This window comes from Brassica rapa, chromosome A01, assembly GCF_000309985.2.
Source record: "Brassica rapa cultivar Chiifu-401-42 chromosome A01, CAAS_Brap_v3.01, whole genome shotgun sequence".
NCBI lineage: Eukaryota > Viridiplantae > Streptophyta > Magnoliopsida > Brassicales > Brassicaceae > Brassica > Brassica rapa.
In genome coordinates this window covers 16346688-16369335 of record NC_024795.2, presented here as the reverse complement: position 1 = coordinate 16369335, position 22648 = coordinate 16346688, and the positions used below count along the sequence as shown (strand labels likewise).

The following is a 22648-nucleotide window of genomic DNA, read 5'->3' as shown; positions in this document are numbered from 1 at the left end:
ACTCGGGATGTTACAATTCACCCCCTCTCAAAGAACGCAACGTCCTCGTTGCGCCCCTCGACAGGTCTCAAGACGCCTCTCAGGTCGGAACTGAGATGGCTAACCAGCTCTGATACCACTTGTAACGCCCCGACCCGCCCACGGCTAATGGGCCACCCACGCCCACTCTCTCGGCCCGTGGGCCCCATCCCGTCTGACGGTCGGTCCGTTAATTTTCCAAAGGCTCGAAATCATTGTTTACTGACCCTGCAATCACCACCCGACCTTTTCCCATGCTTTGGCCTCACTTGCACGCTATCGCGAATCACTTCCCGATAAGTCACCCATCCTTCCACTACTCCAGCTCAAGCACGCTTAACTCTGGAGTTCTTTCAGGATGTGTTCCGGAAAAGATAAGTCAACTTTGGTGACATAGGTAGCCAAATCAATTCTCTTAAGCCTTTTTCACATATCACAACTCGGGATGTTACAGAAAGGTCATAGAAAAATGCTAGATTTTAATGAGTTTGCCGTCAATGAAGCTGTGAAATTTTTAAAACCTTCGAAGTACCGAACAAAGTACTATCTTGAGACGTATTATAAAACCACCAGTAGCTTTGTCACACTAACGTTTGATGCGCAGAGAGAGACACCTCTGAAGATAACCGAGCTGTCCGGAGGAGATACAAGCTTTTTGATGAGCAAAGCAACAGAGACAGCTTCGTAGAAGCACTTTTACGAGGCCGAGATGGTGTTTAGAGGTGAGCACCCACGCTCAACACTCCGAAATCAAGATCTTTAAAACTACAGCAGAGGAATGTTGCTAACCACAGGCAGTGGAGTGAAGACAAACAAGCGTGGAAAGCGCTCAAGCGGGAAGAAGAGACCTTGGATTTAACCATATAGAAAGTCAAGATCTCTTGTACAAACAAACGTCATAAATCTACAGTGGAACCTGGGTGTCCGAGATGCAGATCAAGAAATTGAATGGAGGAGGAAACACCGGCTAATACCAGCGTAGCAGAGGAGGACTTAACTCAAGAGAGTGTTGATGTTTAATATGTTAAGATAAACACAATAAGAAAACCTAGAAATATGAAAAGAAAGTTTCTAATTAGGTTAGGTTTGTGTTTTCTATATCCCACATGTTAAAGGGAATTGTCTTTCATATAAATATAGGTCTAATGGAGAGGTGTTCCATATGATCTAAGTGAAACATATTGAGAGCTTTAGTTTTGAGTAGTTTCTAAAGCTAATAAGAAAAGTTGTTCTTATAACTCCTTGTGTTTCTAAGAGATTTGAATTGGTATCAGAGCATCAGGTTGGAGGCTCGATCTAAGCTTAAGTTGTAGCTTAAGATCCTGGTGCTTGTGAACAAGAGATCGCAACGGCAAGATGGCTGACGTGACTAGGGCTCCACGCACGAAGGACTTTGGATCTACATCCATCCAATGTCTGATGTTGTCACCGACAAACTACACAGTTTGGTCGATGAGGATGAAGGTTCTACTACGTGTTCATGAAGTATGGGACACAATCGAACCCGGTTCAGATGATCAAAAGAAGAACGATGTTGCGATAGCTCTTTTGTTTCAACCTGTTCCAGAGACTTTGATTCTCCAGGTGGGAGAACAAACCGCATCAAAAGAGATCTGGAATGCCATCAAGTCGCGACACCTAGGAGTTGATCGTGTAAGGGAGGCGAGACTTCAGACATTGATGACAGAGTTTGATAGGTTGAAGATGGATGATTCAGATACGGTCGATGACTTCGCGGGGAAGATATCGGGCCTATCATCCAAAGCAACCTCGTTGGGAGAAAACATAGAAGAATCCAACATGGTCAAGAAGTTCTTGAAGGGTCTTCCAAGACACAAGTATATCCAGATCGTAGCATCACTTGAGCAAGTCCTAGATCTCAACTCGACGGGGTTTGAAGACATAGTTGGAAGGCTTAAAGCGTACGAGGAGCGTGTAGGAGAAGAAACTCAGAAAGAAGACCAAGGGAAGCTGATGTTTTCGAACAATGAAGAGCATAGTCAGAGGGGCTATGACAATTCCCGTGGTAGAGGCAGAGGTCGAGGTAGGTCACACAACCAAAACCGTGCGTCACACACCGAAGATAACAACTCGAAGAAGAATCGTTAAAGATGATATGTTGGAGATGTGACAAGCCTGGTCACTACGCAACTGTCTGTCCCGAAAAGACAGAGAAGAATCAAGAAACCAACCTAAACGAGACAGAAGAGGCTGATGCACTCTATGTACACGAGGTGGTGTTTTTGAACGAAGATAAGGTGATTCCGAAGAATCTTGATATCGACAAAGGCGGTCAAGTGTCTGGTATTTGGATAATGGAGCGAGCAATCACATGACAGGGAACAAGGAGTTCTTTTCGAGTTTGAATCTCAACACCAAAGGGAAGGTCAAGTTTGGTGATGGATCGTGTGTTGACATTGTAGGAAAGGGTGTGGTTACCTTTGTGTGCAAGACTGGAGAGAAGAAGGCACTCAAGGACATATACTACATACCCGATCTGAAGCACAATATATTGAGTCTTGGGCAAGCAACAGAGAACGGATGTGAGGTTAACATGAAAGATGTCTACTTAACGCTCACAGATTCGCATGGAAGGTTGCTAGTTCGTGTGACGAGATCTCCAAACCATCTCTACAAGACCCCTATGAAGATAAGCTACCCGGAGTGTTTACATGTCAGGGGCGTAGATGCTACATGGAGGTGGCATGCTCGACTAGGACATATAAGCTATGGAGTGATGAACAACATGGTAAGGAAGGAGATAGTCGTAGGAATGCCATGTGTAACACATGAAGAAGGCGTGTGTGACGCATGTCCCGCAGAGAAGCAAACAAGACACTCATTCCCGAGTGTAACACACGAAGAAAGCGTGTGTGACACATGTCTCGCAGGGAAGCAATCCAGAGACACATTCCTTACTAAGGCCATGGTTTGTACATCAAAGCCAGTGAGATTATTGCTTGGAGATTTGTGTGGACGTATCGCACCACCAACGCCAGCGGATAATCGTGAAGCATTCTATCGGTTCAAAAGATCTCACACCGATAGAGGAGGAGAATTTGCCTCAGCTAAGTTCAATCTAGGTTGCACCGATAAAGGAGGAGAGGTTGCCTCAGATGTGTTCAATCTAGGATGCACCGATAGAGGAGGAGAGATTGCCTCAGATGAGTTCAACCTATCTTGTGAAGAAGATTGGGTTGAAGCTATGGAAGACGAGTTGGAGTCTATCACAAGAAACAAGATATGGGAGCTTGTAGATAGACCAACTGGTTCTGAGAAGAAAGGAGAAGAGGATCGAGTTTGTGTGTTACACAAGACGTTGCATGTGTTACGCCAAGCACCCAGAGCATGGAGTGTGAAACTTGATCAGGTTCTCAAGGAGATGAGATTTGAGAAGTGCACGAAGGAACCATCAGTGTACTGCAAGACTGAAGGAGGAGACGTCTTGATCATTGCCATCTACGTTGATGATCTATTTGTGACAGGAACTTCACTTAAGGTGATTAGGCAATTCAAGGAGGAGATGTCTAAGAAGTTCGAGATGTCAGATCTAGGTAAGCTAACGTACTACCTTGGCATAGAGGTGATTCAAGGAGCAGACGGAATCAGAATAAAACAAGAGAGGTATGCTCAAGGAATCCTACGTGACACAAAGATGGAAGCGTGTAACGCAACTCAAATTCCAATGGAGGCGAATTTGAAGATCTCAAAAGCTGAAGATGAGCAAGAGATAGCTGCTACCGAGTTCAGAAGAATCATAGGATGTTTAAGGTATCTGCTTCACACAAGACCCGACCTGTGTTACGCAGTAGGTGTTCTTAGCAGATACATGCACAATCCGAGAGACTCTCACGGACAAGCCATCAAACACATATTGCGATATGTGAAAGGAACAACAAACTACAGTCTGTTCTTCAAGAGAGATGGGTCAAGGAGTGTCGTTGGTTTTAGTGACAGCAGTCACAACATTGATCTCGATGACGGGAGGAGCACGTCAGGACATGCATTCTAACGGTTCATCACTGATTACTTGGACGTCGCAGAAGCAGCAGACGGTTGCATTGTCATCATGCGAAGCAGAATACATGGCAGCAACAGAAGCAGCAAAGCAAGCTATATGGATCAAGGAATTGTTGAGTGAGATACTAAGCAAAGAAGGCGAGAGAGTCAAGCTTAGGATCGACAACAAATCAGCCATTGCTTTAACCAAGAATCCAGTTTTCCATGGAAGGAGTAAGCATGTACTCAAGAAGTATCCCTTCATTCGTGAGTGTGTGGAGAACGGGCATATCGAAGTGGAGCATGTGCCGGGTGTTGAGCAGAAGGCTGACATCCTTACCAAGCCATTAGCAAGGATTATGTTCAAGCAAATGAGGAGCTTAATCGGAGTTCAAGAAATTGATCTCCCTAATTCAAGTTGGAATTAAGGGGGTGAATGTTGGATAATTTCAAACTTGTGGAAACTTAACATATTATTAGATGTTTAATATGTTAAGATAAACACAATAAGGAAACTTAGAAATAGGAAAATGAAGTTTCTATTTAGGTTAGGTTTGTGTTTTCCATATCCCACATGTTAAAGGGAATTGTCTTTCATATAAATATAAGTCTAATGGAGAGGTGTTCCATATGATCTAAGTGAAACATATTGAGAGCTTTAGTTTTGAGTAGTTTCTAAAGCTAATAAGAAAAGTTGTTTTTATAACTCCTTGTGTTTTTAAGAGATTTGAGAGAGCAGAGCTCCGGGGCCGAAGGGAGCGGAGGGGAGCGGGACCAAAAAAGGCTTACATCTTGCTTCCAAGTTCTCGTTGTAGTGGTAGCTCCTAGAGTTTAAAAGCGACGGTGTGAGTGGTAGCTCCGCCGGTCGAAACCCTTATCTTTTCTGATTGCACGTTATCGTGCATGTGAGGGGAGTTTCATTACAAGACTAATATACAGTTCTTTATAAATATCATCATGATTTTAATTATTTTTCATGGATCATGTGATATATTTGTAAAATATTGGAATGATAAAAATTTCAAAAACAAAGATGAAAATCCAAATGACATTTTTGCTCTTGCAGAAATACAAAGAAAGATATGGATACATGGGCGGATCAAGAAATTTAGTTAGACTGTGGCACATAAATATTTAATTATAATTGATAAAATAATTATTATAATATATTTATTGTATATGAAATATAATATTAAAATAATAATAAACTGAAATACTTTATGACATTAAAACAATAAAACTCTATAAAAATTTAAAAATTTCTAAGTTGATTTTGATCCGAACAACTTTAAGTAAATTCTCTAAATTAGTTTTTTGATGCTGATACGTTATATTTCCATTGTTACTTTAAAAAGATTATATTTGTAAGCCATAAACAATGAAAAAATATATTAAAGACAGTGTGAACTTACTTATGATGAAGAAATAATTTTTAAAAAGATTCTTTTGTTTTGATTATCGTGAAAAAAGTAAAATAAATAAATCTTTTTTACAGAATTTTTTTAAGAAAAGTGTCACCTATAATTCATTGAGGAAGATTAGATTTTCTAAATATTAGACATAATTATTTGATCTGTATAATTAAATTTTTTATCAAAAAGTGGTTTTCATTTTTGTTGGGCCGTGACACACCGCTTTTATTTTTAATTGGACTGTAATACATTTATATTTGATTGTAACTAGGGTGGGACACATCTTTTTTTTCACAGGTTTAAACTAAAGAAAAACAAATTTTTATTTAGATAATAAAGAAAATTATAAAATGAGTATGTGGCACGTGCCATAGGGGACTTTAACTCAATATGCCCCAAGGGTTCTTATAAATTTCCCATATATCCATGTTATTAAAAATAACTAGATTCTAACCCGCACTGAAGCGCGGAAATTGATTCATCTAATTTTAATTTTTTATATATAATATGTGTATATAATTTTTATAAATTTTCTTGTGTAATATTTATATATATATATATATATATATATATATATATATATATTTGACATCTATATCTAATTTTTAGTGGTGTTATAAGTTGTGTTGTACATGTTGTTAGTTTGTATTGAATCTTGTTTCATTTTCAGTATATTAGTTTGATTTGGATCACTTTAAACTTACATTCGTTAAATTTAAAATATTCGATTTTTTTTTTTAAAAACATTATATAATTTTAACAACTTTATTAGTTATGCTTATAACTAATCATAATTAGTTTGTTAAAAATATTAAACACATTTGGCCCATAAAATTTTAATGGATGTTTTTAAGATCAAAAGTTTGGGCTATTTAATAGTTTATGGATCAGGCCTTGTGACAAATTTAATTTAACAAAGGATATTATCTAAACCCAAATGAGTAACAAACTTTTGTCCAAAAAAAATAAAATAATAATAATCTGTAAAGTCAACAACTTTTGATGATCAATTAATATTTTGTTTCTGTCGGTGTGAATAATAGATGCACCATTCAAGTTCATCGTTTCTCTCTCTCTTCTTTGTTGGAACCGAAACGACCAGTTTACCGAAACAATAAAAAAAAATTGATTGATCTTCTACAAAGATTTTGTTTCTCAAGACATGCATGATCTTTGCTATTTGATCGGAGGAAAAGTAAGTTATAATTTTTAACCTAACTCTTATAGCTAATCTGATCTCTTATAGTTTATAAATCGTGTAAAGAATTGGTTTGGTTAATATGTTTGTTGATCTAGATATGCAAACCTTGTAGATCAGACAGTAATTTGAGAGATCAAGGAAACAGATACTATCCAGGTTGAAAGTAGCGGACGCAAAATCAGTGGCCAATTTGAAACGAAATACGTGGTTCGTCAAGTCAATCGAGAAACAGAAAAGATAAGTTTCATAATTTTCTTTGAGTGTTTGTTTATTCATAATATCTATTCTAATCGAGCTTGTTACAAACATTGGCAGGTTGAAATATATTGGATACAAAAAGCTAAGCTCAGCTGCTTTGAGATAACACACACACTGCACGTATCTGAAGGCTTTGTTCTAGACTCTATTGGCAAATCTTAATGTGGATAGAATATTCTGGATATCGATTGTATGTAGATAATCATTAGATATTAAACGAATTGAAATTACAAAATATCTAATCTATATACTTTTATATAAAGGAACATATATTTTATACGGGTATGAATTGTATCTTCGGCTATAATAAAAAAATAAACAAATAAACAAAACATATGTAACGTAAACAAAAGTCATGATCTAATCTATATATGATTGAAGCTTATATGCAGATAATTTTATGTTCATAATCAGATTTTTTATTTGTTAGAATGGTTAGTATGATGAAAGATGGACAAAATAGAAAATAATTTGAGTTTTTTTATGTGTCAGGTAGTGATCTGAAAAGAAGGAAAGACGAACATCTATACAAAACATGATAACCTGTTGGTTTAGTTTTATTGGATTGCTTTATTAAGAGCAATAACCTGTCGTGGTTTTTGTTTAATTTTGGATGGTTTTAATATATTAGATATTGGTTTAGATTAAGTAATCCGGTTGTATGTATATTGGTTAAGTTTAAGTAGGTATGTTCAATTTATAAAGTAGTGTGATATATTCTAGTAACATTTATGAAAGATACCAAAACTTAAATGACAACTTCAAATAGTAGATAAAAACCAATCCCTAAATTAATAGATTAGATATATAATAATTTTATTTTCAATTAAATTTAAAGGGACAATTTGCTCTATATTCATAACAGAGTGGAAATTAAGAATACTAGAGATTTTTTCCGCGCTTCGCGCGGATTATATCTTATAAATTTATTTTATTTATAATATTATTTATCGGTTTTTTTCTTTTACATTAACTTCTTGTTTTTCCAATGTTAGTTTTTCTTAATTTAAATTTATATGTTTATAATTTTTCATTTTTCTTGTTGTAAATAGAGAATTATATTTTTTATTGATAGTTTTTTGTATGTGACATAAACTTTTTGAAATTTTAAAATAATGTTATATATAGTACGATTAACCCATTAAAGAAGAAAAACATATTGAGGCACATTTTACACAGGTTTTGTATGCATAATTTTAAACATTATATACGTACATATTATAAGTTTGAAACATGTAAATGCTTTCTAAAGCTAAATACTTGTTCTGAGTTTACATAACTTATCGAAAGTTTTATCTTTTTTTAAATTCAAATCACAGAAAAAATATCAAAAAGTCAGTATATATGGGTTTTTTTGGCTTTAAAATCAACACTGAAAAATTATATGAATCAGATAACAACAGTTTTATAAACAACTGGATAAAATTTGACCGAGCCAAAGATTTTCACACAATATGTTTTTTTTTCTTCAAATTGCGAAGAGCCTATAGGCACAAGAAAAAAAATCATAATTTTTGTTTTCACTTATATAACATTTTTTCTCCTTTACACACGAAGTTTATTACACTGTTATAAACAATGGAGAACTCTATTCATATAAGATTCACATCTATGCATTTTGACAAAGAAGAATTTTAGCCATCTTTAGTTTCGGAATGGTCCAACTTCAGTCATATACACTATATTTTCTCTATGATTCAAATCTTACAATTTTAATATATGTGCAGATTTCCATGTGAAAATGCATGCACGCCATCTATCATTCAACCTATTATTTTTTCCAAAGTAAACACTATAATCCTCGTTTGATTAGCTCCACAAACTAATCTCTTTGGATCAGTTTACTAAAAAATATAGATACTAATGTCAGAAAAGAATATAAACACTATCAACAACAAATATTGGCACAAGACTATTTGGTTCAATGAACATATTCCACGTAATGCGTTTATATCATGGCTGGCTTTGCGGAGAAGACTGCCAACCAAGGATCGCTTGAGGCGTTGGGGGTTAAATGTCTCAGGAACGTGCGTCCTTTGTAATCTAAAAATAGAGACTCACCATCATCTCTTCTTTGAGTACTCTTTCTCTCGCTTGATATGGGAGCCTTTTGCTGCTGAAGTTTAGATTTCTCCTCCGGCTGATCTACACTCTGTTGCAGCCTGGATCAATCAACCTCGCGTCAACGCAGATGCACATGCTACTCCAGTCATCAAGCTCTACTTTCAGTCATCCATCTACCTGCTGTGGAAAGAGCGTAATGCTCGTGTGTTCACAGCTGTCTCCTCACCTTCATCAGTCATCCTTGTCTTTTTCGACCGTATGATGCGTGACCGTCTCCTCTCTTACCCGGTAAGTTCTTCTTTCTCCTCTTCTCTACTTCTTTTTATTTTTATTGTATAAGACTTTCTTAAGGCTTTTTTTTATCTTGAGTTGTTGGTTGTTTTTGTTTCCTTGTTGTATTAAGTTGTTTAAAAACAACAGTGTAACTTTTCAGAAAATGATAATCTTAACATCTTACAAAAAAAAACAACAAATATTGACTTATTTATGTGAATATATATTTTATTTTAAATCATTATAGTTGACGAAGAAAACACCATAATTTGTACAACAAATTTTCTTAGATTCACCTCATCATACTCACCATTTTACCATTTTAATTACATAATTTTACATGAGCTTCTTCACCCTCCCCGGTTATTTTCTCTTTATTTATAACTACAATATAAAGTTATAAACTATATATATTATAAATTAATAATTTATTTATCCTTGTAGTCTAACAATTAAAAATATAACATAATTCAATATAAATATATGATTCTATTAATAAATTAGCAGTTACAAATTTGAAATTTCTAGAAATATCAAAAGTCGTATGTTAGTTAATTATTTTCTAAATGACATTTATTTTTAATTTTTTTTTGATGAGAATATTTTGGCTGAGGTGGATAGTCTCAAAAGCCTTGAATTTAGTCCCTTTTATATAGTAGGATAGCCATGCTATAGTTTTTCTCGGGAGATGAGATAATTTGCACACAAATATGACTAAAATCTCCTTTTAAGCGCGTGCGCGTGATGTTGATACTCCAAAACCAAATTTGTCATACTATACTACATACAATATAGTATCGTCATACAGAAAAGTTAAATAGTTGCGAGGTTGAGTTTGATCCATTTCGTAGTTGTACTATACATGATTATGAAATAGTATAGTACTATAAGCAAAGTAATGTATAGAAAAAAACAAAAATGGTGGACATGCGAGATAAATAAACAACCTATACTAAACAATAGTGTAATTTCCTATCATCTGCTGCACTAGTCAAGTCAAGCAAAACAAAAACACGCAATCTATGGAACACAATAAGGCCAACACACGCACATGATAGTTTCATATAGTATGTGACAATACTATACATAATTACGACATAGTATAATAGTATAATCAAGTAGCGTGTAAAAAGGAGGGAGGGAGGGAGAGGGAGGAATGGAGGGAGAGAGAAGGAGGGAGGGAGGGAGGAACTGGGAAAGTAGTTGTAAAACTACCTTTATATTCTATATTTATTATATAGAATAGAACATAACAAAATATTGCATTCTAATTTGAACTGATAATTTTTCAAATCTGATGGATGTAAGAATACATATGAATTGAATCACCAGATCATTAATCACTTGAATGTTTCTCTAATATAAAAAACCTAACAAAAACACTTTGAAAAAAAAAATTATGTTGTATTCTATGATTCCTACTAAAATAGAATAGTATATTGTAATGGTAACTGTTTATCTTCTTCAACAATTTTCATTTCTCTGGCAATTAAAGTAGACGAACAGTTTGATAATCAACCTTCTATATCGATCATTGTTGCATTCGAGTTATACGAACAAAACCACCGCCGAGCTCAAGCTCCGTTTACCACCATTCTTGGAGCCGTCGTCGTTTCTACTTCTTCTTAGCGATGTTTCCTCATTATTTAATTCTTAAGATGAGTATATATGATGTGCATACGGTTCAGTTTCATTTGTAATTCTTAGAAAAACAAACATAATATTAAAAAAAATCATTTATCTAATAAAACACACGCGCAGGATAGTTTTATCATTAATACATAATATATAGAGAATACTATAGCCATCAAATTGTTATGGGTATAGACTCAATATTTTTTCTGCTATGTACATGGCCCCTAATTTCCCAAATTTAAATGCATAAAGCGTGTAAAGTCGAAAAGATCCTTAATGAAATGAGTTTATTATTAGATCCAACCTAATCTATCCGGTCCACCCAAACCTAAACGGGTTAAAACCCGGATCCTAACCCTAGTTTCCTCTTGCTCGCGAAATCCTCCCATTTGGTCCATCTCACCATCTCAACTTTCTTCTATTGGGACAGAGATACGAGCCACAATCATCAATTGCAAGGTTGGAAAATTTTCCCCGTCTTATACTAAACCCTAAAAACATTCTTCACCGTTCTTCTTCTTCTTCCCATGATCTCCCTGTCTCTTCGAAACTCAGTCGCCCAGGTAAGGAAGGACCTTCTTTGATTCCTAGCTTGAATCACTTATGTTCATATGTGTTATTATCAATTTTTTAAAACACCCGATTGTTGATAATCACTACTAATATTATCAGTAACCTAAACGCTAACAATGTCAACCCGATTCCTACTTGACATTGGTAAAGTTTATCTTTTTAATCTACTGATGATGATGAATGTTGAATACACATGTATTTGTTGAAAGTTTGTATCTTTATTTGATTATCTGTTTTCTAGATGTTGAATGGATATAGCCCTATCCCAAGATTTTTTCTTTTAGACCGATCATCAATTGTTTAACTCTTTGGCTTTGTTGCAAACGCAGAGAGTGACTAATAATCTATAATTGTGGTTCAGGTTGTGGATCTGGCCTGAGCGGGGAAACAATCTCAGAGAATGAGCACCAATGGATAGGTCTCGACATCTCAGCCTCTATGCTTAGTAAGTTAAACTATTAGTTTCTCTATGAAGGATTCTTCTGCCCTTCATTCTTTTAGATCTCTAAGCCACTTTTAATAACATTGCAGACGTTACTTGGTGACATGGGGCAGGTTTGTATGTCTGTCTCTCTCTATGATATTATGGTGGTTGCTTTTTGCTAATAGTTATATATCCTTTAGGCTTTAGGAACGAAGAATCTTGACTTATTATTATGTTGCTTCACGCAGTGATTATAATACTGATCATAATGACCTTTGCGATGATAAAACGATGCTCAAGATGCAAAGATAGCAGCGAAAGCGTGCTGATAAGGAGAACAGAGAAAGGAGAGGCCGTGTGTTCTGGACGACAGAGAAGCCAATCAAGATAACTTGCACCATTTTCCAGAGAACAAAAAAGTCTTCGAGAAGAGCGGAAGGTCCTAAGCAGTTCTTTGAGCGTTGTGAGAGTATTGGTATTGGATCTTCTGTCTGTAATATCAGGGAGGCGAGTTGTCGAACCATAACTACTAAATGAACACATACAGTTTTGTAATCACATCAGATTAAATATAGAAAAAGATTTAAATTCATCTTTTATTTATTTTTGTTTGTTTTTTTATTTAAATAAATGTTTATATTTAATTATACACTCAATTTTGATTAGTGTAGTTTTCATTATCTTCTTTAGATGTGACACGTTCTCCTTTTATCTTTGATTATTCCCCATTGTTTGAGCATGTTTCATATGAAAAATGCTCATATTAATTTGTTTTTATAAAATGTAGGATTGAAGTTTAAAAGTCTTTTTTTCTACAAACACATTTTGTTTGTCAGTAAATATTAAGTAAATATATCACATTACACCTTCCATCATTTATAAATAATTAAAAAGTGTTAAAAACATTTATTTTCTTATTTTTGATTTTTTTTAATGTTTTATGTTTCATAAAATGACAATTCTCTCAGACAGTCTTTTTTTTTAAAAATAGATTTCAAAAAATAAAATGACAAAAATAACATTTTTTTATTTTGAAAATTTTAATATTTATTTTTTATTTTTTGAAATTTGAAACCCATCCCTAAACCCCATCCCTTAACTTTAAACCCTAAGTCAATATTAGTTAACTCAAGAGGTATAAATGCATATTTTACCATTTAATAAAACCTATTTTGATCATTTTTCTCCTTGAGAAGCTATTTTTGTGAAAATAAACTAAAAAGGATATCCAAAAAACTTTCTCTTCATAAAATTCGCTTTGTTTTGCTCATGTTAAATTAATAACATAAAAAATACTCATATAAAATGTATATGCATAGCATATATTAAAATAATAATTTAAAAAATATTCATGTAAAAAGTGTATGCATAATACATATTAAAATAATAATTTAAAAAGTACTCATGTAAAACGTGTAGTTGTTATAGACATAAATTTAATATTTTAATTATACTTAGTAACTAGGATAAGACCCGCGCCTTGCGCGGAATTAAGTTATCATTTTTATTATATTTTGGAGAATGAAACAATAGTTTGGCTTCATTTGGATTACGGGTGTTCAATCCGGATATCGGGTTGGTTTCGGTTCGGTTCGGTTTTTTTCGGTATTTGGTTAGTAAAATATAACTACTATTCTAAATCCATATTTACTTTGACTTTAGTCTTTCCTATACTTTTGAAAGATTTCAACTGGACGACTAAATTGATCAGCCAATCTTGTTGCTTTAAATCATTAGTGTTTATATATATATATATTATTTAGTTTGAATATTTATTAAATAAAAATTCATATGCGTTATATTTTATGATCATTTGTAACTTATTATAACAACAAAATAATCTATTGATCACAAAATTTTTAGAGTGGGAATATTCAAATTTCTAATAATATATAGACGTTTTGAAAAATTCAAATATAACATATAAGAAAAAATATAAATGTGTTTATTATATATTTAATGTGATTTTTTAATATCTTTCAATAATATAAAATTAAAAAAAAGAACTAAGATACCAAAATTGTTATCAAATATTTATTATTCATAATAATTAATTTTCATATATACGTTAATCATATTAGGTAATTTCGTAGCTTCTAATTAAGGAAAGTGCAAAAAAAAAATTTGGTAGATTATTTATCAATTCGATAGTTAGTTTAATAAAAAATATAATGTAAGTCAAGATGGATCAACCTATTTTTCTAAGAATAGTATATTTTATATAGTCATTTATTAAATGAGAATTTATAATCATACAGTTCTATGATCATTCATATCATTTTATAACTGAATATTTAAATCATCGATAACAAAATTTTCAATGTGAAATCTTTAATAAGTTTATAATTTATAAATGTTTTTGAAAATTCATTGAAAGTTTTAATATTAAAATATTTATGTAATCTTATGGTATATAGTATAATCTATATATATATATATAAATATATATGTTTTATTAGTAAATGATATTTTTTACTCATATGGTTTTAAAATAATGTGTATCTTCTTATAATATTAAATAAAAGTTCATATTAATACAATTTTATGATCATTTGTAATTTATTATGACAAAAAAAAATAATCTATTGATCACAAAATTTTCAGAGTGGGGATCTTCAAATTTCTAATAATTTATAGACGTTTTAAAAAATTCAAAATATAACATATAAGAAAAATTATAAATTTTTTTATTATATATTTAATGTGATTTTTAAATATATTTTAATAATATAAAATTAAAAAAAAGAACTAAGATACAAAAATTGTTATCAAATATTTATTATTCATTATAATTAATTTTCACATATACGTTAATCATATTAGGTAATTTCGTAGCTTTTATTTAAGGAAAGTGCAAAACATTTTTTGGTACGTTATTTATCAATTCGATAGTTAATTTAATAAAAAGTGTAATATAAGTTAAGATGGACTAACCTATTTTTCTAGGAATAGTATATTTTGTATAGTTATTTATTAAATAAGAATTTATAATCATACGGTTCTATGATCGTTCATATCGTTTTATAACAAAATATTTAAATCATCGATAACAAAATTTTCAATCTGGAATCTTTAATAAGTTTATAATTTATAAATGTTCTTGAAAATTTATTGAAAGTTTTAATATTAAAATATTTATGTAATCTTATGGTATATAGTGTTTACTATATATATATATATATATATTTATTTTATTATTAAATGATATTTTTTACTCATATGGTTTTAAAATCATGTGTATCTTCTTATAATAAAAATGTTAAACCATTGATTATTAATTTTTAACATAATAATTTTAATAGTTTTAGTCATTTATTGTCGTTTTTAAAAATTCAAAATATAGCATATACGAAAAAAACTAAATTTTATTTTTATAGCTAATTTGATTGTTTAATTTATTTTAATAATATAAAATTAAACAAAAAATGATGGAGGAGATATACATTGTTATCAAATCTTTATTATTAAACTCATTAATTGTCATATATATATTAGTCATTTATGGTAATTCTGTAGGTTTTATTTAAGGAAAGAAAATATCTTATCATATCATTATATCATATAGTTTGACCAACTTATGTATCTAACAACATATAAAAATCGAATGTGGACCTACTTATTTTTCAATTGAATGTAATTGACTACCTAATTGAGTGCCACCTATGCATTGGGGTCTCTTTTAATTAATACAAAATTGAGGTTACATCTTTTCAAATGTTCCTCAATTAATATATAAGGGATTCTTGGTAATCTTCAAGGTAATAGTAAAACTACCTTATACATAGTAATACTTTGGCAAATTTTAAGTTTTATTAGTAAAACCATGTCCATATGAAATATTTGGTAGTAAAACCAATGATTTTATACAGTGAATGTCATTAATAAAGAGTATTACATAAACAATTTGCGAGAAATAAGTATTTTTATAGATTCTTCTTATTAAAACCTTATGATTCATACAACAACCATGAAAGTGAAGGAGTCATTTTGGGAAACTGATAAATATTCCTAAACTATAGAAAATAATTATCTAAATATTTTTAATAGTCTTATTTACTAGATACATAGTCTACTAATAGATAATATATGGGTTATATATGTTATATACACACTACTTACAATATACAAGAGTTTCAAATTACACATAATAAAACCAAGTAATCTTAGTAATCTGAATTACACATAATATACCCAGTAATCCGAGTAGTCTGGAGAACACACAATAATACCAGTTATTCTAGTAATCCGATTACACACAATAAACCAATCTAGTAGTCCGATATTTTATCCCGTGATAAGCTATGATATCTATTTTTTTATATCTAATATTTTAAATCATAAATAGTTTTAACTTAAACTATACTACACTACTATAACGCATAGTAATATAAAAATAAAATAAAATAAAATAAAATGTTTTTTATACTTTTCGAATTATGTATTTTAAATTTGAACTTTTATAAAAAAAATTTGAAATATATGTTTTTCAATTTCTTTTTTAAAAATTTTCTTTTTGAAACTTTTTTATAAATTAATTTTTAAGTATTTGTTTATATATTTATTAGAATTTTAAACTCCACATACGAAAATCCTACTACACCCCTCAACTCTAAACACTAACTCTTAAATTTTTTTTTTTTTTTTTTTTTGCTGAAATTTTAAATTGATTATCAACAAAGAAAAAAAGTTACAGGCAACATAGGTTTATGCTTTCAAACTTGAACACAATCAGTAGAGATAATTTTAAAACTGGAGCTTAATTGGCTATGTGGTGCGTCCCATCATATCACTGTAGAAAGATGGCCGCCGGTGACGCAGGGAGGAGATCCTATTCTTGATGAGCTTGTCAATGATACGAACCATGTGAGCAGCGCTCTGTGGGTGGCCTTGGTGCCGACGACTATTCCTCTCCCTCCACAAGCTGTATATCGTGGTCTGGAAAGCAAGTTTTAGGAGACAGGTCTCGATCTCCTTGCGACGAGAAGAAAGAAGAGATGCGATGGTGATAGACCAGTCAGGGTTCACATGAGACCCTAGGAGGTACCCCACCAGATCAATCCAGACCGTGAAAGAGTAGTGACACGCAAAGAACAAGTGATCTCGAGTTTCATCTGGATCTCCGCATAGAAGGCATGCCTGGATGCATCCCCAGGCCCTACTTCTGGCTCCCGTGGACAATCTATCCTTGAGTGCCAGCCAAGTAATGAAAGAGAACCGAGGGATGGCCTGTGGGAACCATACAATCTTGCTCCAAGCTACGGTAGGATGCTGCATTCGAATCTGCTCCCATGTTTTGACACTTGAGAAACACGGCTTGTACTCGTCTTCCCCATGACGCCACACATACCGATCATCGCCTGCAGTGTCCACCGGAGCCGGAATTAAAGTGATGGTGGCTATCATCGCCCGTAGGTGACAACCATGACATCGACGAAAATTCCATTGACCAGCAGACGCCGCTCTTGAGACCGTTGCATAGCGAGGTATACCGAGGACCTGAGTACCAGAGTCACCTGTAATATTTAGTAAGCGCCCTGCAGTAGACCAATTATCAAACCAGAACAGAGTAGAGTTGCCATTGCCAATCTCGGAGCGGAGGAAAGTAGCTGCCTGGTCCCGTAACTTCAGTAGCTTGCGCCAGATCCACGAACCTGCGTATTTGTCGCTAACATCCCAGAAGCTATGCGACCGCAACAGGTAATCTTTTGTCCATGCTACCCACAGCGATCCTGAGTTCGTAAGGAGTCTCCATATCAAGCTTAGAGAAAATACACGAGACGTATCACGTAATCGTCGGATACCCAAGCCTCCCTCTTCCTTGGGCTTGCATACATCTTCCCAAGCAACCTTTGTCTTCGTGTGCGTGTTCGGGGTTCCAGACCAAAGAAACGCACCACACAACCCTTCAATTGTTTCCATACAACTCGCTGGGAGCCGAAATACGGAGCACCAGAAATTCGTGATACTACCTATGACGGTCTTAATAAGTTGGAGACGACCCGCATATGAGAGAGAACGGCTGGACCAAGATAGGAGACGAGTACGGATCTGATCAACCAGCGGCTCGTAATCTGTTTTAGTCATTGTTTTGGTGGTGAGAGGAAGTCCCAAGTATCTCACTGGAAGCGATTCAGTAGGGATGCCAAGCCGGTTAACCTCCTCCTTGAAGTCTTGGCTAATACGTCCTGCCATGAAGATGGATGATTTTGCTGGGTTTATCAGTAGACCAGAGAGACTCCCAAACGCAGAGAGAACATCAAAGACGCCCCTAAGCGATGAAACTGCACCATCAGTGAAAATCATTAGGTCATCTGCAAAGCTTAAGTGAGTTAAATTTACTTCACTACAAGAAGGGTGGAACCCGATACTCCCTGATTGAGCTGCATTATTGAGCATACGAGACAGCACGTTGATTGCTATAACAAAGAGGTAGGGAGAGAGAGCACATCCCTGTCTCAGCCCCCGTTCACTTCCAAAGAAACCCTCAAGCTCACCATTCACTGCGACAGAGAATGTAGCAGTCGAGAGGCAGGTATGGATCCATTGAACGAACATGTCAGGGATACCCATGGCACTAAGAGCATCAGTGATAAAAGACCATTGCACCGAATCAAAAGCTTTTGAGATGTCAAGTTTGAGGACACTCCTTGCCATGATCGAGGTCTTGTGATAATCCTTCACAAGTTCCGTCGCAAGTAAGACATTCTCAAGCAGTAGCCGACCCTTAACGAAAGCACATTGGTTAGGTTCTATTAGTTCCGGAAGCAGAACTTTTAGCCTGTTTGCTAAGACTTTCGAGATCACTTTGTACAAGATATTACAGCAGCTGATGGGTCGATAGTCTGTGATCTGTTTTGCATCGTCATGTTTTGGTATAAGTGTGAGAATGGTTGCATTGACACCCCTAGGTAGGAGGCCATACATGAAGAAAGACTGAACCGCCATAACAAAATCATCTTTGATGATAGGCCATGAAGCTCGGTAGAACTCCGCCGGAAAACCATCAGGACCAGGCGCTTTGTTGGACGGCATCGAGAATAGCACATTTCTGATTTCAGCCTCAGATATGGGATGTGTGAGCAGCTGAGCAGTGTGATCCGGGCATCGATAGTCTAAGAGCTCTGACAGTACAAGACCAGGGACGGTGTTGACAGGAGTTATGGCTTGTTTCAGGAAATTCTCAAAGTGAGTAGCAGCCGTCATTTTTATCATGTGAATATCAGTGATCGTTTCCCCCGAGGGTAAGAGGATCTGTCTGATCATGTTAAAAGATGTTCTGCTCTGAACAATCCTGAAAAAGAAGAGGGTGTTTTGATCGCCATGCTTGAGCCAGGTAATGCGAGATTTCTGACGAAGAAAGCTCTCCTCAATCTCTGCCCAGTGATTCCAAGTGGTTGTGGCTACAGCGAGTTCCTCAAACGTAGTAGTACATGGTTGTTGAAGAGCAGCCTTCTGCTTGTCACACAATACATCAAGAGCTTCCTTTGTGCGCTGGGGGATGTTCCCAAATTTATTCTTATTGAGTCTTCGCAGAATTGGTTTCAACAACTTCAGCTTGCGGTGAAAACGGTACAGAGCAGAAGTGGAATGGAAGAGGGCCTCAGTAGACTCCCAGACCGTAGAAACTGAATCCATAAAGTCCGGGTGGTCAGCAAGGAAGTTAAACAACTTAAACGGACGTTTGTTCCCAGGCGGAGGTGTTTCCAGTCGAATCCAGCAGCGAACATGATCAGAGACGCCTGAGGGCTCAAAAATAGTATAAGAATGTGGATATTTATCAAGCCAGTTTTCATTCACCAGGACACGGTCCAGCTTCTTTGCGATTGGGTTCACAGGCCTCTTGTTAGTCCAAGTAAATGTAGGACCAGTTGCAGCAAGATCAGTGAGATTGCACGTTGTTACCGCCGAGTGGAAGTCATGCATTCCCCTCTGAGACGCGCTTGATATAGTACCTAGAGAGTGCTCCGATGAAGCCAGGGTTTCATTAAAGTCGCCCATTACAATCCAAGGAGCTCCAGTAGAGGTGTAATACGTTCTAATGTTGGCTAACTCCTCCCAAAGACGCTGGCGTTGCGATGCAAAGTTCGAAGCGTACACACAAGAGCAGATAAATGGTTCCCCTGTATCCGAAGTGACCCCAACTGTGATACATTGGTCACTCTTATACAAGAGCATAACTGATACAGTAGTATCCCAGCAGACCCAAATCTTGCCAAGACGATGGTGGTCATAATTGGTAATGAAATTCCAGTTAGGTAGAGCAGAGTTAAGAATCGAAATACTGTTGCTCTCCTGAACACGAGTTTCAACGAGGCAACCAAAAGACGGATGAGCAGATTGAATCCAAGAACGAAGAGCCGTATGTTTGCGCATTTTGTTGAAGCCCCGGGTATTCCACGCAAAAATAGATATCATCGCATCAGTGCCTCCGTGAGGAGGCGTGATTAGTTTGTTTGTTCTTGGCCCCTTTAGATTGATCCTTTTGTTTCCCAACGCTTGTGTTTGGGTGACTCTTCTGAGACTTCTTGGTCTTTCCTGACTTCTGCTTCTCTAACTGTTTTCTTCTTTCAATCGCAGCCTGTGATTCCACCGAAGTTTCCTCCTCGGAACTCTCTCCCTCAACCTCCCCCTCTTCCAGATCATTGCTGAGCACCTGGTACCTAGATGGGGAACAGGTAGGTAGTTCTGTTCGAGATGTATTAATTTCTATCTTCTGGCGAGCAGACGGTGAGTTGCTTTGAGGGATCGTCAACCACTCCTCAGTTTTCCCATCAACTCCAGTCTCACGGACGAGATTAGTATCATCGGCCCTCGCATCAACATTTACGTTTGAGTTCTGTTCTCCTTCAACATGTTTAGTAGGTGGTTGGTCAGTGCGTTTTGTAGAGGATTTCTGGGCAGTACCAACATCAGGATTCAACTTTGAGACTTCCATCACAGGTTCCTCAATATCAATGGGGTTTGCAGCTACATTCACCAGTGTATCCACATCAACTATTTGCTCCTTCAAGTCCGCAGGTTTAGCAATTTTCTCTTCTTCTTCAGTGACACTCTTTGAGTCTACAATTTCTTCTTTATTTTTCTTGTTCTTTGGACAGCTTTTATCAGTATGGCCCCATGTCTGGCACCCAAGACAGCGTGGAGGCAGCCACGGGTAGCTAACAGAAAGAGTCTCTCCCGTTCCTCTAACTGAGATGCTAAGCGGCAGTGGTTCTTCCAAATTCATAACCACTAGAAGCCGAGCCACATCCAGACGTACGCACCGCTCTGTATTTGGATGAAGCTTTACTGTCCGTCCAATAGTATCTCCAAAAAACGTTAGACCATTCTGGGAAAAGAGATGATCCGGTACACCTCTTAAGTCAACCCAAAGAGGGACAGCAGTGAGATCAGGGTTAGCGGATGCTGTTTTTGGGCTCCACTCTCGAACAACTATGGGGACGTCCGCAATATGCCAGAAGTTCCGCTTGAGAACTCTTGCTTTAAGCTGGGGATTATCAATACGAAATAATACCGTTTTTGGACTGATGAACTGGGCATCGATCTTGACTGGTTTTTCAGGGAAGGACCAAATTCTATTGACTATTGCATGGACTTTTCCAATATGGGGTGCATCTCCCATGAAGTGGCCAACAATATACGCAGACCATAGTGGTTCTGAATCGGAAAGCAACTCCTTCGGCAAATCAACGGAGGCAACACCCCCTTGAAGATCAGCGATTGGAGCAAAACGGACAGCTTTTGAAACGCGATCGTCGATCGTATTTGAACTTGGTGAGGCGGCTTGTGAGTAGGTCTTAGCAGGGCTTTGGTGGAGACCTGGGCCACCGGGCGGAGGAGACCCCATAACACCGGCTTACCGGAGTCTTGGGGCGGAAGCAATGAGGCGGCTAGGGTTCTCTCGGCTAGCAAATTTATTTGCTTTTCAAAATATAATGAGAAAAATTAGAATATGAAAAAATGTTTATAAGTGTTTTTTTTAAATTGATTAACACTAGGATTATAAGTGTTTTTTTATTAACACTAGTGTTATAAATGTTTTTTTTCTCTTGAAAAATGAGAGTAAAAGTTATTAACGTAAACATGAAAAGTGGTATGAGAAATATAGTATTTTTGATAATTTCTCTAAATTTATATGGAACTATATATATATATATTATTTTATAAATTTATAAAATTATTAATTAAGTAATAAACATGAATAGAAAATAATTTTAAGATATTATTTTAAATTTGAATATTTTAAATTAATCAGTGGAAGTAATAAAAAAATTAAAAAATTATGTAAACGTTTTATTAGGTTTATTTGTTTAAACTAGTTGATGACTGAAATACAACAAAATTATTTATTCTACTAATTTATTGTTTATAAATATTATTAAATATAAGTAGAAAATTTAAGATGAAATATATTATTTTTTTTTGTAGCGAAATAGAAATAAAGTTGAAGGGAAACAATATCATAAAGAAATAAATTTACAAAATTATTAATTCAGTAATAAATATAAATAGAAAATAAATCTATGATTTTTTCGAAATTTGAATATTTTTAAATTAATTAGTGGTAGTAATAAAAAAACAAAAAAAACTATGTAAATGATTTATTAGATTTATTTGTTTAAACTAATTGATACTGAAATACAACAAAATAATTTATTCTACTATCTTATTGTTTATAAATATTATTAAATATCAGTAGAAAATTTAATATAAAATATATTTAAAATTTATTTGTATTTTTTGTTGCAAAATAGAAATAAAATTGTAGGAAAAATAATATGATAAAAAAAG

At 34.7% G+C, this 22648-nt stretch overlaps 1 protein-coding gene and 1 long non-coding RNA gene across 2 annotated transcripts; both read left to right on the top strand.

Annotated features, from left to right (window-relative positions):
• The first annotated feature begins 2307 nt into the window (after nucleotides 1–2307).
• Nucleotides 2308–7192, top strand: LOC117133313. Its single transcript, XM_033289289.1, has 2 exons — nucleotides 2308–6624; nucleotides 6743–7192. The coding sequence occupies exon 1, from the start codon at nucleotides 2351–2353 to the stop codon at nucleotides 4028–4030; it is 1680 nt and encodes a 559-aa protein (XP_033145180.1). The 5' UTR covers nucleotides 2308–2350; the 3' UTR covers nucleotides 4031–6624; nucleotides 6743–7192.
• Nucleotides 7193–9854: 2662 nt separating this feature from the next.
• Nucleotides 9855–12546, top strand: LOC103847677. Its single transcript, XR_001956836.2, has 4 exons — nucleotides 9855–11423; nucleotides 11795–11878; nucleotides 11965–11988; nucleotides 12106–12546. It is a non-coding gene; the product is annotated as an uncharacterized LOC103847677 (long non-coding RNA).
• The last annotated feature ends 10102 nt before the right edge of the window (nucleotides 12547–22648 follow it).

Excerpts from the sequence above, each read along its gene's own strand:
- LOC117133313 (XM_033289289.1), top strand. The coding sequence starts at position 2,351 with ATGACAGGGAACAAGGAGTTCTTTTCGAGTTTGAATCTCAACACCAAA.